Source organism: Suillus paluster, assembly GCF_016628075.1.
Source record: "Suillus paluster strain FC165 chromosome Unknown EDB91scaffold_6, whole genome shotgun sequence".
Classification (NCBI taxonomy): Eukaryota; Fungi; Basidiomycota; class Agaricomycetes; order Boletales; family Suillaceae; genus Suillus; species Suillus paluster.
This window is the reverse complement of record NW_024537566.1, coordinates 626569-642293: the sequence shown is the minus strand read 5'-3', so window position 1 is coordinate 642293 and position 15725 is coordinate 626569. Positions and strand designations below refer to the sequence as shown.

The following is a 15725-nucleotide window of genomic DNA, read 5'->3' as shown; positions in this document are numbered from 1 at the left end:
GTCACCAGACGTGTTGTTAGCAGTGGTCAGCCAAAACTCAGCATTCTCGAGCCAGAATAGAAGTGGAAGAAGGTTTGGGTTTGCTGAATTAGGTTGATGCGTCATAAATTCCCCGACTGCCACGTAATTAGTGGGGAAGGGTCTTCAATTGTTGGACACGGACGGGCCATGTAGAGTCACGTCCTACAAACAGACGTCGCCATCAAAAAGTATTTTGCAGAGGTGACGTTGGTGTCACTGGCAGTGATGTTCCGGCCCGGCTTGGCTCGAAAGCCGCGGCTTTGGCCTGGCTTCAGATGGCTTGGACTTGCAAAAAATTCAGGCCAGGCCAAAGCCACCAGTGACGGCTGGCTTTGGCTCGGCCCTGGCTTGAGCCGCGGCCCGAGTACTGTAAATGTAAAATTGCGAGTATGGGTTAAGATATGAACTTGAAGTACTCACCTGTGCAGTGGGAGGGGAAGTGTGATGGGCCAGTGGGAACTGGCTGGGTAGAATGCACAAATGTGTGCAGACAGTTTCAGATCAGTGCAAACCGTGGTAGACAAGCATAAATATGCGGCGGCCCGCGGCACACACAAACAAGCAGGGAGATACGACAATTAGTGGCGGCAGGCGCAGACGAGCAGGGACAACAAGCACAGACAAGTACGAACGAGTGGAAACATACACGGAGAAGCACAGACAAGTGCAAAACAACCATTAGTAGTAATCGCCTGGTCCTTCGCGAGCGCATGAATGAACACATTAGATACCGGGAGAAACGAGACCGAAAAAATAAATCAAAAGTCATGATATTGCAAGTGCTTAGCAAGAAAACTCTTGATGTGACCCTTAGTGTTTGTTTGGATCCAAAGCCTTTGCCAAACAACCGTCGCTGCCAGCGACGTTTACAAGGATCGTTGCTCAGACTCGCGGGTATCTCACTCTTGCTTTCACTGGGAATGAAATACTGATCATGGTGATGATAATCGATTCAGGGTTCGGAACGGTTTCGCTGCCTCTGCAAACCCTACAGAGCCGCGGCTCAGGCCGCCGACTTTGGCTTTCCAGAATTCCAAGCCGGGCTAAAGCCATGGTCAGGCCGTCACTTTGGCCCGGCTTGGCTCGGCCCACGGCTTCAAGCCGGGCCGCGCACATCACTACAATGTTGGGTGAGCGGCTCCCTGCTTGCGTCCCATCCCGAGCTAACGCTCGGTCCAGCCCAACCTAATAGATCGTGTCACCAACTCTCGAGCCAGTCGAAGCTGGAGCAGTCAGACCTTGAATTTTCTCGGCTTTCATCCACACCATAACGTCCTAAAAATGAGCAAAAATCAGATCTATATAGAGGTGGTACGAATCCACAACACTCTAAATTCGTGGAAGATAATATGAAGTGGTTGACGAGCTACGAAAGATTTGCTGAAAAAGTTGCAGATTATCCGGAATGATAGTATCAACGACTCGGAGTTCATACTTATCGTGATGATTTGCCGAGCCAGTTTGCGCACTTGAAAAGTTATAGCTAAATCACACATCGTTATTTGAATCAAGATGCACACAGTGCAGATATTGGGAGGTTTCGCAGAGCTCGAGTACGTATAACGCAAGGTTAAGGAAAGTGTAGCCGGTGGTCGGTGATATGTGAATGTACAAAATTCCAGCGTGGTGATCCCCAGCAGCCTTAGCGTGCCGGACGCAACTACCACTGTCCACTATAACCCATAAATAACCCATACCAATACAGTATATAACGCCCGTCAGCTGTGACAGAATGAGGTGAATGTCTTGAACGAAGACTGGTTGGATGACCAGCGCAACCTGGCTGCTGAATGGTGTAAAATGATGATGGTGCTGATACAGTGATGATAACGCAGTTACGAGAGATGCTATGGTGATCAGGCGATATATTCTGTAACGACAGACTCAGTCATGGGCAACAAGGAGGGGAGAAAAAAACATACCAGACGTAATCATGCGATGACGCAGTAACAGTTGGCATTGCCGTAGTGCTCCTGGTCAACTGGTACTTGCGTCTCTTCAGAAGAGACGGGTGCCGAGGAGAAGGCAGCTAAGGTGAAGAACAAATCCATGGCTTAATGGAAGGGTAGAAGAGTGAATCGAAGTTGGAGATACTTGTAAAGCTGAGGAAGCTCTGATAGCTTTTAAGAGGACTCGGATTGGGGGGGAAACCTCCTCTCAGCTCTCGTGTATTTATTCGTTTCCAACTGGGATGGCCACTGGCAATTTTGAAGGAATCAGGAAACTGACAATTAGCGCGCCATGGAATGTTCGTGGATTGACCTGCCGATATGAAGCTGGCAGAAGAACCACACTATTGTCCATGGAAAATGATAGGCCTGGTGCCGTGAACAGAGCAAGTCATGTCGACGACGAATCCGGGGAATGAGACAAAAGGACCAGAAGGTCCGATTATATAAGCTACAAAGTAGTTGGCCAATCAAATTCGTTTTTCATTTATCGCATGCCGGTACTTGCATTCTTATTGTTCAATAATTCTCCGGGTTCCCTTGGAATCGACGAACAGTCAGCGAAGCTCGCTCGCAACGCGGTTGACAATTAAACACCTGTGGGGAATGAAGTTGCGAAGAAATTTATGAAGCCGTTCTCTCTGATATGCGTTGAACCCTCTCGTGATCAGGTTCTTTTGTCTCTGGTTGCCAGGACTCTGGCATGAAGGATGCTATAATTGTTTTGGAGCCAAGTGGGCGGGAAGCACATAATATCCCTTACATCATTTAGTGACCTACCTAGTGTTGTTGGCAATACTGCGCCATTGCGCCGCCCCAGTTTTGCCACTCTGGCAATTGCCGGCGAACTCGGAGGGGTCCGTGGCAAAACTTGGCACATCTAGTAGTAGGTAGAGGCCGACTCAGACAATCTGTGACAGATTTTCTTCACAGATTCGCCATCAATCTGCCGCTCAGATCAGTAATACTAAGTCTATCTCTATGTTTTTACCGTGTGTTGAACTGTATCGTTTGTACCATCCCGTCGTCCATACTCCCTGCACTTCGGAGATCTTAAAATGTCTGACGAAAAGCATCCTGGTGGCCGCCTACGAGCTAGAATCATCACCGATAACTTCACGGAACTCGAGCGAGTCAATAACAAGTCTCGCTGAAAATTCTGGAAGTGCAACTATTGCACTCCAACCAGTGGCAGTGGTCAACGCATCGAAGGCCGAGATAACCGCTGTCTCTTACATCTCACAAACCCAAAAGAGTGCCCAGATGCTCCATCATCCATTCGCAATGAAGCTCGCAAGGTCTTAATGCAGAAAGGTGCTGCAATTGGCCAGACAGAAGCACCACTTTTCCATGACACACCAGCTTCGGATGTTGCTGAAACAAACGGTAACGGTAATTCTCAATCTGATGTTGGGACAAGCACTGTCATCAAAAAACGGAAGGCTGGCGCGGGTACACTCGATAATTACGTTGATCACACATTGACTCCTGTGCAGCGGGAAACTGCAAATATCAAGCTGTTTCGGTGAGCCCAGCTAAGCTTAAGTCTAAATATGTTGACACGGACCTGGCGACAGATCTCAATGCAAATTTCACATGGACACCTCCACTGGTAAGCCGAAGCCAGGTTGACGACGAGCTGGAGGGGCCGGAAAGCTTAACGGAGGATGAGGTTGCAGCTGCCTTTGACGAGATTGAGCAACGCATTGCGGAATTCCCATCAGCTATTGATCCCCAGCTGGAAGGGTACGAGATCTTGGCGGGAAAGGTGTACGACATCGCCGAGCTGGAACAGGTTGACAAAGGAATTGTCCCCGCAGCTTTCGAAGATGATGTTCAGCAGGTGGGATCTGACTCGGAGGATGGTTTGTCTTGGGATGTGCAGTCTCTGTTGACTATGAAGGGTGTCTCGTCAATGTAATAATCAGTAGTATTATGCAACGTTGATGCAACGTGTCTGGGAGTTTTGCCAAGTTTTGCCAGTGCGCCAAGTGCCAGTTGTGCCGGCACTTGGTCGCAACTCAGCCCAAAGTAGTTTTGCCCCCTACACTAGACCTACCCTGGTAAGTCCTGGAAGAAGCCAGTGTAGGTAGAAAGGCAGTTCTCGAATACAGAGAAGTCGTCAACGTCAAAACAATAACGGCAATTAGCGCGATAGGTGATATCACATACTTATACGTTTACAATAAGACAGAAGCACTCTTTGTGATCCGTCGTTGGGCGTGAAATACGTATGGCGAGTCATCGAACCGGAGCCTCATCTGCTCAGAATAAATCAACAAACCGTCGGTTATAGTCATGAGTCGCCTAAAACCCGACAAGCACCGCGAGGAATAATTATCGGTAATAGAGCAACCTTCTAGAATGCAGACGAGCTCAAGGGTCGTGATACTACTGCCATGGAGGGCGACGGAATAAGCCTGACTGTTTTAAACCACCGAACGGCACGCTCACCTCGTGAATGTTGTGACAATTGATCTACATCCACCACGTCATCAGCAGTCATGACGCTAACATGCTCATGCTCACCCATGCGGTACCAGCTTCGATACTATGCGCGACTCGAATTTGTCTATGTCCCTAGTGAAGACGGAGCAAGCAAGGCCATAAAGAATATCATGTACCTGTTCAATGGCCTCAACGCTACTTTGTCAGGACTTAGATACATCCTTAAAAGGATGCGCTTACCCTTCTCCGTGGTGAACTTGATGACTGCGGCTACAGGACCGAATATCTCTTCCATAGTCGGTTTGCATTCCATGAAAATAGAATAAAGTAGCCCTGGTCTCCGTGGCGTTCTCCACCGAAATAAACGATTGCGCCGTCCTCTTTACCAGATCTGATTCGCTGAAAGAAAGTAAGCAAAAGTGACTTACTGCGGATGCTCGTTTCAAATTACGTCTACGATACTTGTGGACCTTAGTATGTGTCTCGTGAAAATGGGTCGCCAACTTTCAAAGACAAGGCATGTGCAGTGAACTTTTTCAAAAATTCATCGTATATCCCGGCTCCAGCAAATATGCGGGAACTTGCGGTGTACGCCTGCCCATGATTCATGCTGGAGGGGTCGGCAAGGCTCGACAATCATGCATGCGACATACAATATACCGTGCGCCACCCACTTCACGGTCTGCTCCAGGTCTGCATCATCGAATAATGATACTGGGGCTCTTACCGCCAAGCTCGAGACTCACGAGGTTTTGAAGTACTCGCAGGTTGGAAGGAACGCGTTCGACTTGGCAGGCAGGAGCGAACACTGAGGGTGATGGAGTCCACAAAATATCTTCTGCCAGGCGCTGCATATTTGATTAAGCGTCAAAACGGAAGGGATTCTGTGGACCTCGCTTGAAGCTTTGACTCCCTACACGGACCAATACAATTACGTATAGGTTTCACGAGTATGTAAAGCTTCACTCTATCACTCGCCTCAATCTATGACCTTGTTTAGTCGAAGCAGACATGAAAGAGGAACTCACGGTGGGTCACTTCTCCGAGGGACAGCGTTGGTATTCGACGTACTGAAGGGTCGGGTTCGACTTGGCGGACAAGAGCGGGACAGAGAGTGATAGAGCCCATAGAATGTCTTCTGCAAACTGTTGCACCCTATGCAAGAGGGGGCAGCAGAGATTCTGTGGACTCTGCAGTGTTCGATGTTAGCTTAGCATTGTTATCGATCGAGGCTTCAGAGAGGTCTGTGATTATCTGCAAAGAGGTTCATTCCCTCAAGGAAGATTATAAGTATACGGCAACGTGTAACAAGAATACAGACTTACGAGTAAGGTGACCGGGACGATTTCAAGTTAGTCGCAAACATCATGACTTGCTCCACTGCTTCCGAACTGCGACAAAGACAGTCTACTGGGACGTTCAAATGGATGTGCTGCGGAGGAACGGCTCCAACCCCGTCTCAATCTGTACCCATCGTCGTGAGCTTAGTGGCAGAAACAGACACGAAACAGATACTCACAGTGGATTGCTTCTCTCGATGGGTAACATCTGCTTGGAAGTTAGCAAGCAAGAGCGGAGACTGAGGGTGATAGAGTCACATAATGTCTGTGGTTAGGCGTTGAAAATTGTGCCCAATCAAAAAGATTCTATAAACCCCATTATTAGTCAATCCTGCTCGACATGTTGAAAAGAACTTTGGTAATGCTAAGAGTGAAATGGGCGTTTGTGAGGACCGCTGGAGGTGACTGTGATGAGCTGTGAGTGGCTGACATAGCGCATTTGAATTTACGACTGACCATGCTTCAAAGTGCACTCAAATCTCGAGCCAGAAATTAGAAGAGGAAGAAGGTTTGGGGATACCGGAATCCGCCGGATAGATCGCCGTCGACGTGCCTTTGCAGTACTAGTGTGAAAAGAGGTCGATATCAGTGCGTCTTTTATTGCGTAGGGGAAGCGTATACTAGGGCTCTATTCTGGTTTCTGACGAGGTTGTCGTTCTTCCCAACCTCAGGTCTTCTCCACCCTTGACTCAGCACCACTCAACGCACCACTCGACGCACTCGATGCACTCAACGTACTCAATCCACTCAACGCGAGATGTCAGCCATAGAGGTTTTGAACGTTCAAACGTCCAAGCTTCGAACCACTACTCACATCACACAGTCTCAATCAACAACTACTCATACGTGTCACTTGAGTCCCGAGTAGTGAGAATTTTAGTTGGGTTGTTTTCTATTTGTGTTTGAGGTGGAGGAGAGGTTTCAGAGGTTGAGGCTTTCGTATGGTGCATCTGTACTTGGCGTTCTGGACGCAGGATGGTGTGCGCGCATTAGCCTACAACAATATTAATACTGACCCAAATTCTACAGATACATTGGTATACGAGAACATCTCCTGCGCGGCGCGAACCTTCAGGGGCTCCAGACCTATGCGAAGCATTTGAGGTGTGTGTTTTCATTTAATTTAGGTTTGGGGTGTTGTTGGGAGAACGGGTTTCTTGCATGCTACCTCATTACATCAAAATAGCACTACTCTCCCTCATTGCGGACGGCCTTTTTTTGTCGAATTCTCCACTATGGCTCGACCCCATGCCAAATGGTCAGATTCATCCGTATTCACTGGTCGTGGTTTGGGCAAATATTGATGCCCTCTACCCAGCTCTAAGGGCATGTCCGTTAACAAAAGGCGACTCTAGTACTTCTTTGCATTTGTATAGGTCCGAGGCAGATGGATTTTTCTATAATCTTTCACGGAGGGCCTACGCTTCCTGATATATCTAGTGACCTCACCGTCGCTGGGACTTTCCTGGACTAGTACGCCACGAAAACGCTAGGTCTCAGATTCCACCTCTGCCTTCTGCACGACTGTACGTTCAACCGTGATTAACATTTGGACGGTATTCTCGGTATTGCCTACAAGGTGAACTCCTTACTAGAGATCAGCTTGTGTTAAAGTTACTGTTGTAGTCTAGATGTTCTAGATTGTTTGTCCGCTGACCCTGTCTACTTCGCGCAAAAAAATTCTAGGACCTAAAAACAAACCGTCTTCCTACTGCCAGTATCAGAGCTATTATTCGAGATCCCTATCTCATATCACCTAGCACAAGCTATGCATTTCTCATTTCTCCTCGCTGTTGTCGCTGCTTCAACAATATCTATGTCTGTCAGTGCCGCCGAATGCTTCCCTGGAAACGGGATTTGCTCGCGCCTAGGCACCAAACCATGCTGCGAAGGTCTGGAGTGTCAGCCGCGTGTAAGTACGAGTCGTTCGCCTTGCATCTAGGTTTCAACCGCACGACTCACCCTTTGTGCCTTGTACCAATAGAGTCACGGCTCTGCAGTATATTACTGTCATTAACCATCTGCCGACGAGCTTGGAAAACTGAACATGTTGGGACAGTGAGTTGTGCTTCTGCTTGTGCGTTGGTACAGTGGTTGATCGCGCGATATGCAGTTCTTTTTGCGGAGTTGGTCGATAGTATGCTTACTTCTATAGAAAGTTTCCTGCTGCCTCGACCAGACTCTTGGGTAACATTAGAAAACCTTCCAGGTGAATTGATAAACAACACTCATGTTACTCAACCTGCGAACGTTTTTGCATGAATACACGAGAAAACTCAGGCCACGACGATATCGCAGTACTTGTACGTACATGTTCCAAGTTGAAGATCATTGAGAAGGAAGAAAGGGCTAGTGTCGAGGACACTCGAACTCCGCCATTCTGCAGGACACTAGTGTGCTTTTGAGCCACTTCATGAGCACGAATAAATCGAGGAAGTAACCTCATTGTCCTCCTATCGTTGATACATCTGTGGAGCATTAGGTTAGTATTGTTGTTTAGTGCGGTTTAGAAGGTTGGTAGGGGTGGCTGGTATGGCTATAGCGAGGAGGCTGGTGCGGGTGCACCGTTGACCACGCTTACAACAAAATAGTCAGTTCAAGTCGTTTAAAGAGAGGGGTTACAAAATATGGCAAATCACCGCCCCAAATGCATCTCGTGACACGGATTGAGCTGAGGAAGCGCAGGGGGAAAGACTTACCTGTCCATCAGCTAGTCGCTCATTGCCTAGTAATATTCCCAGTGAATCTCACCCTCGTATCTTTCGCGCATTCTTTAACGGGAGAAAAAATCATAATCCCATATGAATGGTACAACCATCAACACACCATGGTTGTGAACGAGTCAAATTTCAACCCACCCCTTAGGTGCAAGCATATCTGAGTCGAGCGTATCTCGGAATTGCAGCCCTTCAGGTGGGGCTGCACAGCCAGGTGTTCCTTCGAGTGCCTCGATCAGAAGCGTAGCATCTGTATATGCCGGAAGGGTGGGCTGAGAAAGACCAAACCCAATGTGCCACTTCCCGTCAGACAGCAGCATAAAGACGTGCAAAGTCATATACGTCCTGCAATTGATAGTGTCATCATCAGTGAGAGAACTAAACCTTACCATGAATACACCATTTCCTAACCCTCTATATTTAATAACTTAGATATGATTCATTAAGTATCTAGTATTGGATTTGTAATATCATATGTCGCTAAAAAAAATAGAATTATGTAATCAATTGTACAAGCTATATGTCGCTATCGAATAATTATATAGCAAGGCTTGCATTGGGTAAGGTTTAGGAATGACGATGTTAATGAAAAAGTTTAGGGATCAAGAGGTTTAGGGAGACAGGCTTAGGACTGCTAAGATGCAGGAATTAATGACGAGGTTTAGGAGACAGTTCACGTTTGGCGCTGCGCGCTCCCTCTCGAAAACAGATGAAAGCGGGGGTTGTCAGAGTTTTTGGACCCTTTACAGTGCTGAAAACAGCTGAAATCGTCTACTTTGACTTCCCCTAAATGTGGGAAGGGGCCGATGAATTTCAATGGCAAGCGCTTTACGTTTAAGTCCAATTGTTGCGTTACATAAGCAGACTGTTTCGACTTTCAATAGTTCTTCTCTTCTACTGGTAATGCAACCTTCGCTCATTCTTCGGTCTGGGCGGTCTGCTTGGAAAGGTTTGTCTTGTATTCACCGCATAATCGATTTTCCATTCATATGTGTCCATGTCATTACCCAGGTCCATACTTCGTAGCCTTTCCGAACCTGAAGGATGCACTCGTCAACAATGTTCCTATAAGAACGCAGGCCCGCGCATCCACTATCCTCCCAAATTTCGTCGGGTGAGACTCTGAAATACTCAACTCTTCCTCTGTTCTAACTTGTACGATATGCTAATTGTGATTTTTTTCGGCAGCATCCGTTTCATGGTGCATAACGGTAAAGACTATGTCCCGGTGACGATAACGCAGGATATGGTCGGCCATAAGCTTGGTGAATTCGCGCACACTAAAAAGCGTTTTACCTATAAGTGAGTTTTAGACGGTTCTCGTCGGGAAGGCATGTACTGAAATTCCACAGGATGACTAAAAACAAGTAGTTTATCATACTTGTCTGTTCATATGTTCTTGCTGTCTCCCTTCATCTGATTGGAATACCTTCGGCGCACTGCATCCTTGTTGATTCCATTTTCGAGTCTCGATGATCAGCGGCTGCGAATCGGATAATAGACGTTGAACTGCCCCAAGGGCGGAAATGAGCCTTATAGTAGATGTCATTTCTCATACATAATTATGCGGTGTCTGAGCGATCTTCAATTGTACCATAGTACCCTTGAAGGATCAATACTTGTCACAGGTTACCGTGGCGATACTCGTGTTTCCTGGCGGACAGATCCGGGCAGTGTTGTGGTCCAAGTTCGCCATTTTTGGGGTATCAAGTTTGAAAGCCTCCGTTCAATCAGAGGGACATTAGCTTTTGCTGGACGTCGTACATAGTCCCGCCATCATCACGAACGACCACGACATTATACATTTCGCCCTCCTCGCCAGCGAGGAACCCCAATTCTCTTCCCTGTCTTTGCCTCAGTTAATCTTTTTGCATTTGCCATGGCCTTCAACCAAGTAACAGCAACGAATCTGACGCCTTCTCGACCTGCACCCCAAGCACCTGTTCGAAGAGGACCAGAGGGCCCAATATTTTCTCATAATGCTCTGCAAAGTTCAGGCTACAACGCAAACTTTTCCTCTGGCTCGTCATACTCGACTGATTACACTGGGATAGGCGGATCGCCCAATCGCAACTCTCAGGCAGTGCTCAACACTCATGTCGTAAGAACTGGGATGGTTAGCATGAAAGAGGAGGGATTTGCAAGTTTTATATTTCTCCGAAAATGGCTCGTGTTGAAGGAACAGACGCTTTCCATACACAAAACCGAGGTGAGCGCATGGTAGATTGGCTAATTGGCTTTTCGCCTCGAGGAACGATCGAGGCACTGCAATAGCATGTCATTGGATACACGATCTCTCCATTGTTTTTCTTCTCCATATCTTCGCTTTCGTATACTGACAGACCATCACAGACATCACCACAGCAGAGCGTCATCCCTCTCAAGGATATCACGAATATCGAACGTGTCGATCTCAAGCCTTATTGTCTACTCCTCGAGACCAAGGACAAACGATATCACCTCGCCCTCAAAAATGACGAAGAGCTTTATGGATGGCAAGACGATGTATACTCTCGTAGCCCCTTGATGGGCTTTAGCAACCCGACCAACTTTGTGCACAAGGTCCACGTTGGATTTGACCCCGTATCAGGTGCTTTCACTGTGCGTGCATCTCCTCGAATTCCATTGAAATTGTCATATGCTTTGTCTCGCTCACGTCCGTGTTACTAGGGAATGCCCGAACAATGGAGCAAGCTACTTACAAAGTCTGCAATCACTCGTGAAGATTACGCTAAAGATCCTCAAGCCGTCCTCGACGTACTCGAATTTTACACTGATCACCAGAAGCGCGAGTTGGAGGAAATGGGTATGGGTTCGATGTCACGATCCGCCTCTGCGACATCTGCAGCATCCACCCTTGTCGGCTCCACCATGACAAGTAGTACTCTTTCACCATATGGTGTAGATGCGCCTGCACGATTTGGCGGCACAGGTCTCGGCGGATCTAATCTCCCCAAGATCACATCCCCGCTCGACACAGCACGCAAGCGGCAGGATTCCGCTCCAGCAGAGACGGGAACCAACGGGCTCTCAACAACTGCCCTAGCCGCTGCCCGTGCCGCTGAGCTCGTGAATGGCTCACATGCCCAGCACGCAAACACCATTTCCCCCGCCTCCCCCGCCGCACCTTCGCGACCCGCAATTCCTCCAATGTTGCAAGCTTCAACCTCCCTGCAGGCCTCGCGACCCGCCCCTCCGCGACCCTTGTTGACAGCCACACGACCCCCACCTGCCGTTCCCAAGCCCCCTGTACCTGACCACACACCGTCAACCGCCGATCTCCGTGCGCGAGCACAGGCCCGTGAGCAAGGGGCTGGGAAACCTTCACTGGATCAAGGCCCAAGGCGAAATGAGGGCACGGATACTATCGGGCAGCAAGAGCGAGAGCGGAAGGAACGGGAGCAACGGGAAAGAGAACGTCAGCGGCGCGAAGAGCGTGAACGTGAGCGACAGAAATTGAAGGAGCAGCAGGCTGCTGCTGCTGCCGCCGCCGATCGACCTCCCTTGGTGCCTTCCAAGTCTGCCCCAGCTACTTCTGAGCCTGCGACTGAGCCTGTGGCAGGACCTACCGGAGCCATTGCTGGTCCTCCACCTGTAAAGCCCTTGCAGACGATGAAAAAGAAGGAGCTACCGGCACCGGATGTTACTGTCACTGCACCCGAGGGCGAGGATCCAGCTATTGCTGCTGCTGCAGAGGCGCTGCAGAAGAAACCCAAGGAGAAGGAGAAGCGGATCAGCACGATGACCGAGGCGCAGATCATGGAGAAGCTCCGGAGTGTTGTGTGTGATGATGATCCGAAGACCTTGTACAGCAAGATTAAGAAAGTCGGGCAGGGGTGAGGCTTTCATTGCATTAGCTGCTGGCGAATATTGATAAGCCATTCACAGCGCTTCTGGACATGTGTATGTTGCGAAAACGCTTGCCACAAACAAGAAGGTTGCGATCAAAGAAATGGACCTCTCACACCAGCCACGCAAGGAACTCATCGTGAACGAAATTCTCGTTATGAAGGAATCCCAACACCCCAACATTGTCAACTTCCTTGAATCGTACCTCGTGAAGAACAATGAACTCTGGGTCGTCATGGAGTACATGGAGGGCGGTGCCCTCACGGACATCATAGAAAACAATACACTGGAAGAGGATCAGATTTCGAGCATAAGTTTGGAAGTGCGTACCTTTTATTCGGCATGATCCGTGGGTGATGCTCATACGCTGCTAGACATGCAAGGGTCTGTGTCATTTACACAGCCAATCCATCATTCACCGCGATATCAAATCCGATAATGTCCTTCTTGATGCGCAGGGCCGCGTTAAAATTAGTGCGCTTTTTTTTGCAATCCTACACTGGTCTCTGATCATTGATGCACAGCCGACTTCGGTTTCTGTGCCAAACTTACCGATCAGAAGTCCAAGCGTGCGACAATGGTTGGTACTCCATATTGGATGGCACCGGAGGTCGTGAAACAGAAGGAATACGGTGCCAAAGTTGACATCTGGTCGCTCGGCATCATGGCAATTGAGATGATCGAGAACGAGCCTCCTTACCTTGATGAGGAACCATTAAAGGCACTATACCTGATTGCGACGAACGGGACGCCAACGCTGAAGAAGCCTGAGGCGCTCAGCAAGGAACTGAAGAACTTCTTGAGCGTATGCCTGTGTGTCGATGTCAAAAGTCGCGCCAATTCGAGTGAGCTCCTACAGGTACGTAGAGGTTGTCCGTTCCATCAGTCCCATCTCTAATGTTTCTGTGCAGCACGAGTTCTTGAAGAAGGCTTGCGCGCCATCTGGTCTTGCCCCTCTCCTAAGATTCAAGACCAAACCATCATCATGAAATTTCGTGCTGTCAGTGTCAGTCTCGTCAGGGTTCTGGACTTACTCAGCTTGATACGTCGGTTTGTCTCTACACCCACCTTCTTTTGTTCATTCCCACTATCTATGTACCCGATACTACCCCCCACTTTCACGGTCTCGGTATTCGCTGTTCATAATTGTTTTGATGCGTACCAAATTGCAATGGAAGCCTGTTGTATACATATCCTGTAAACTCATTGGTGTTGCGCGCCCTGCACTGATGGTCTGATCGAAACCATCGAAATATTGGCATGGCCTTACAAAATTCTGTGTTTACAGGCATCCCTCATACGAAGCGCACCGAAGTCAAAGGCCTGTGGTCGTGGGTCGTCTCTATCGTTTTCTTCATCACAACCCCTGTATTCTTTGGCAGAAGGTTGGCACTTGCTATCGGCTGGTCATTTCCTGCTTATTCTTAGCCTTGGAGCAAGCAAGAAATATTTGACAGGACCTAGCTATGTGGATCTAATTCCCCTTGCAATGGCTACCAAGTCCGAGGATGATAATAAGTCGGTGAGCGCACCTCCTGCAACTTCTATGTCTGCGTTATTCCAATGCAGACGACCGTCATCTGTATTTTCCTTCCCACGAAGCAAACCGGATCATACTTCTACTCTATCTCGCATTCGTGATATTGTCTCCGCACCCGATTTCATGCCTTCCCCTGTCGTCCAAAATGTCAACGCTTGCGCTGCTGCTCTCACAGCTACAGATTTTTCCGATATTTTGCAGACGCCCAACATCAAAGGTCACACCGCGTTGTATTGGGCAATCGTGAATCACCATAGCGATGCATTTGTGGCGTTTTATAGATGGATTTCCCAATTTTCGTCTGTTTGTACCTCCGACATGCGTCTTGCATGCATGACCACTAGTAATCACGAATTGTTCACGGCGCTGAATTTGGGACGTGTCGTTAATCGTAAGTGTTCTATAATGCCCACACGAAAGTGTCAACTAATTTATTGTACACCAATCAGCCAAAGACGAGTCTTTGAGACGCTTTTTGGGTTGTCCGTCGGATGAGATTGATGTGCATGATGAAGGGGATGGACTGTGCAAGAACAAGTTCGTCGCTTGTCTCCGCATCAGGATGTTCCAGAAACGCCTGCGGATTACAGAGGAGGTAGGCATAGAATTTGTTGCGATGGGTATGTGGTATAGTCTTGTTTATATGATGACACCATCCCTGCAGGACGTATATAGTTGTGGCAATTTTACATAGGGACTGAGGGGTAGTGGCGCACCGGGTTCAGTCTTTCTCAGCATAGTTTTCCAGCTCACACAGAAGCTGAATTCATGATCGAGGCCCACGGAGGGAAACCCGGTCGCACAAGTCCACCTTAACAGCTACGTTCGTATCATATTGGACGTCGGGTGCTTGTTCCTGAGGGGTAGGTTTAAACACATTCGAAGCCAAGGCAAACTGACGGTCCCATGACCCCTCTTCCCCTGTCGGCTACGCAGATCCAAGGTACCAGGTTCCATAAGATGATATTGGTCGTTTTACGATTGGTTGATGGACGAGTAAGTCTTCTCCCTTACGCTTCCCCATCTCGATCCATTTGCACGTGTTGTTTGAGCGGTGAATCTACCAACCAAGCATATTCTGTGGTTGTTCTCCTTACGACTTGAACTGACTGTGTTGTTAGCAATACTATGCATGTGGACTGCGATGGCACTCTACATGCAAAGTTGGAGATCACATTAATATAGCGTTTGCAAATTTATGCCCTTGTGACACAGTGAGAGTGAGAATAGGCGGGTGGCAAATTTGCTAGTTATATCATCTTCGTAAGATGCTGCTATGTGTGTCCTGTAGCTACGCTTTACTCGACCCGCTGAAGAAAAACGGAGATCACTTGAATAAATGGACTTACCTATCGCCTTCAGAGCGGATCGGACAGTAGAGGCGCAAGATATCATACATATCACATGAAGGTGTTATGCAGCCAGTTCAGGTGGAATGTGGATGCCACCCTGTGATGCATGATGGATAATGCAGATGCAGAATATTTTATCGGCGTACGAGGGAGGTATGTTGCCAACTTGGTAAGGAACTTGCTATGCATGATGTATCAAAGCTGACTTCAGGCTTGGCAGGCCTCTGATTCTACTAAAGCCTATACCGATGCCTCCCAGGGGCGACGACTCGGAGTAAGTAGCTATACCCACTTTCGCCCTCATCTTCAAGTTCAATTGTTATAGATCATTTATCACTGACCAGCAAGAACACAAATGTGTGACTTTGTGCGTGCTCTGCCTGAGATTCAAGACCAAACTGTCACATCAGTTTGTCTATACACCCACCTGGACCCATACTTGGACGTGTTTGGTTATTCGCTATTCATAATGTTTCGATGCGCACTGTCACTGGCGTAGTGCAATGGTA

General features: G+C 48.2%; 6 protein-coding genes across 6 annotated transcripts; 4 read left to right on the top strand and 2 right to left on the bottom strand.

The window, feature by feature from the left end:
- Positions 1-533: 533 nt before the first annotated feature.
- On the bottom strand, positions 534-998 carry EDB91DRAFT_1107817 (uncharacterized protein; the record flags this gene model as incomplete). Its single annotated transcript, XM_041317525.1, is given in 5 exon segments — positions 534-719; positions 744-790; positions 810-824; positions 847-915; positions 978-998. Coding segments are annotated over 2 exon segments (233 nt in total), but the record flags the coding sequence as incomplete, so codon positions are not given.
- A 1803-nt stretch (positions 999-2801) lies between these two features.
- On the top strand, positions 2802-3927 carry EDB91DRAFT_1107808 (uncharacterized protein). Its single transcript, XM_041317524.1, has 2 exons — positions 2802-3487; positions 3538-3927. The coding sequence occupies exons 1-2, from the start codon at positions 3275-3277 to the stop codon at positions 3889-3891; spliced, it is 567 nt and encodes a 188-aa protein (XP_041181813.1). The 5' UTR covers positions 2802-3274; the 3' UTR covers positions 3892-3927.
- A 493-nt stretch (positions 3928-4420) lies between these two features.
- EDB91DRAFT_1078524 (uncharacterized protein) lies at positions 4421-5546 on the bottom strand (the record flags this gene model as incomplete). Its single annotated transcript, XM_041315028.1, has 7 exons — positions 4421-4448; positions 4500-4550; positions 4595-4704; positions 4847-4921; positions 5072-5111; positions 5165-5331; positions 5490-5546. The coding sequence occupies 7 exons, from the start codon at positions 5544-5546 to the stop codon at positions 4421-4423; spliced, it is 528 nt and encodes a 175-aa protein (XP_041181812.1).
- Positions 5547-9378: 3832 nt separating this feature from the next.
- Positions 9379-9846, top strand: EDB91DRAFT_1235035 (uncharacterized protein; the record flags this gene model as incomplete). Its single annotated transcript, XM_041321274.1, has 4 exons — positions 9379-9424; positions 9487-9589; positions 9664-9777; positions 9828-9846. 4 exons carry the CDS (start codon positions 9379-9381, stop codon positions 9844-9846), a joined length of 282 nt encoding a protein of 93 aa, XP_041181811.1.
- Positions 9847-10158: 312 nt separating this feature from the next.
- Positions 10159-13371, top strand: EDB91DRAFT_692773 (Pkinase-domain-containing protein). Its single transcript, XM_041328120.1, has 7 exons — positions 10159-10684; positions 10828-11076; positions 11146-12311; positions 12364-12646; positions 12699-12798; positions 12849-13183; positions 13236-13371. The coding sequence occupies exons 1-7, from the start codon at positions 10355-10357 to the stop codon at positions 13311-13313; spliced, it is 2541 nt and encodes an 846-aa protein (XP_041181810.1). The 5' UTR covers positions 10159-10354; the 3' UTR covers positions 13314-13371.
- Positions 13372-13813: 442 nt separating this feature from the next.
- On the top strand, positions 13814-14932 carry EDB91DRAFT_1344152 (uncharacterized protein; the record flags this gene model as incomplete). Its single annotated transcript, XM_041325802.1, has 3 exons — positions 13814-14255; positions 14314-14459; positions 14529-14932. 3 exons carry the CDS (start codon positions 13814-13816, stop codon positions 14556-14558), a joined length of 618 nt encoding a protein of 205 aa, XP_041181809.1. The 3' UTR covers positions 14559-14932.
- Between the last annotated feature and the right edge of the window lie 793 nt (positions 14933-15725).

What these genes read in the sequence shown, in the direction of transcription:
- EDB91DRAFT_1107808 (XM_041317524.1), top strand. Translation starts at nt 3,275, where the DNA reads ATGCAGAAAGGTGCTGCAATTGGCCAGACAGAAGCACCACTTTTCCAT. An exon ending in GGGAAACTGCAAATATCAAG is followed by an intron (nt 3,488 to 3,537) that starts CTGTTTCGGTGA and finishes GTTGACACGGAC; the next exon opens with CTGGCGACAGATCTCAATGC.
- EDB91DRAFT_692773 (XM_041328120.1), top strand. Translation starts at nt 10,355, where the DNA reads ATGGCCTTCAACCAAGTAACAGCAACGAATCTGACGCCTTCTCGACCT. An exon ending in TTTCGAGCATAAGTTTGGAA is followed by an intron (nt 12,647 to 12,698) that starts GTGCGTACCTTT and finishes ATACGCTGCTAG; the next exon opens with ACATGCAAGGGTCTGTGTCA. An exon ending in ATTCGAGTGAGCTCCTACAG is followed by an intron (nt 13,184 to 13,235) that starts GTACGTAGAGGT and finishes GTTTCTGTGCAG; the next exon opens with CACGAGTTCTTGAAGAAGGC.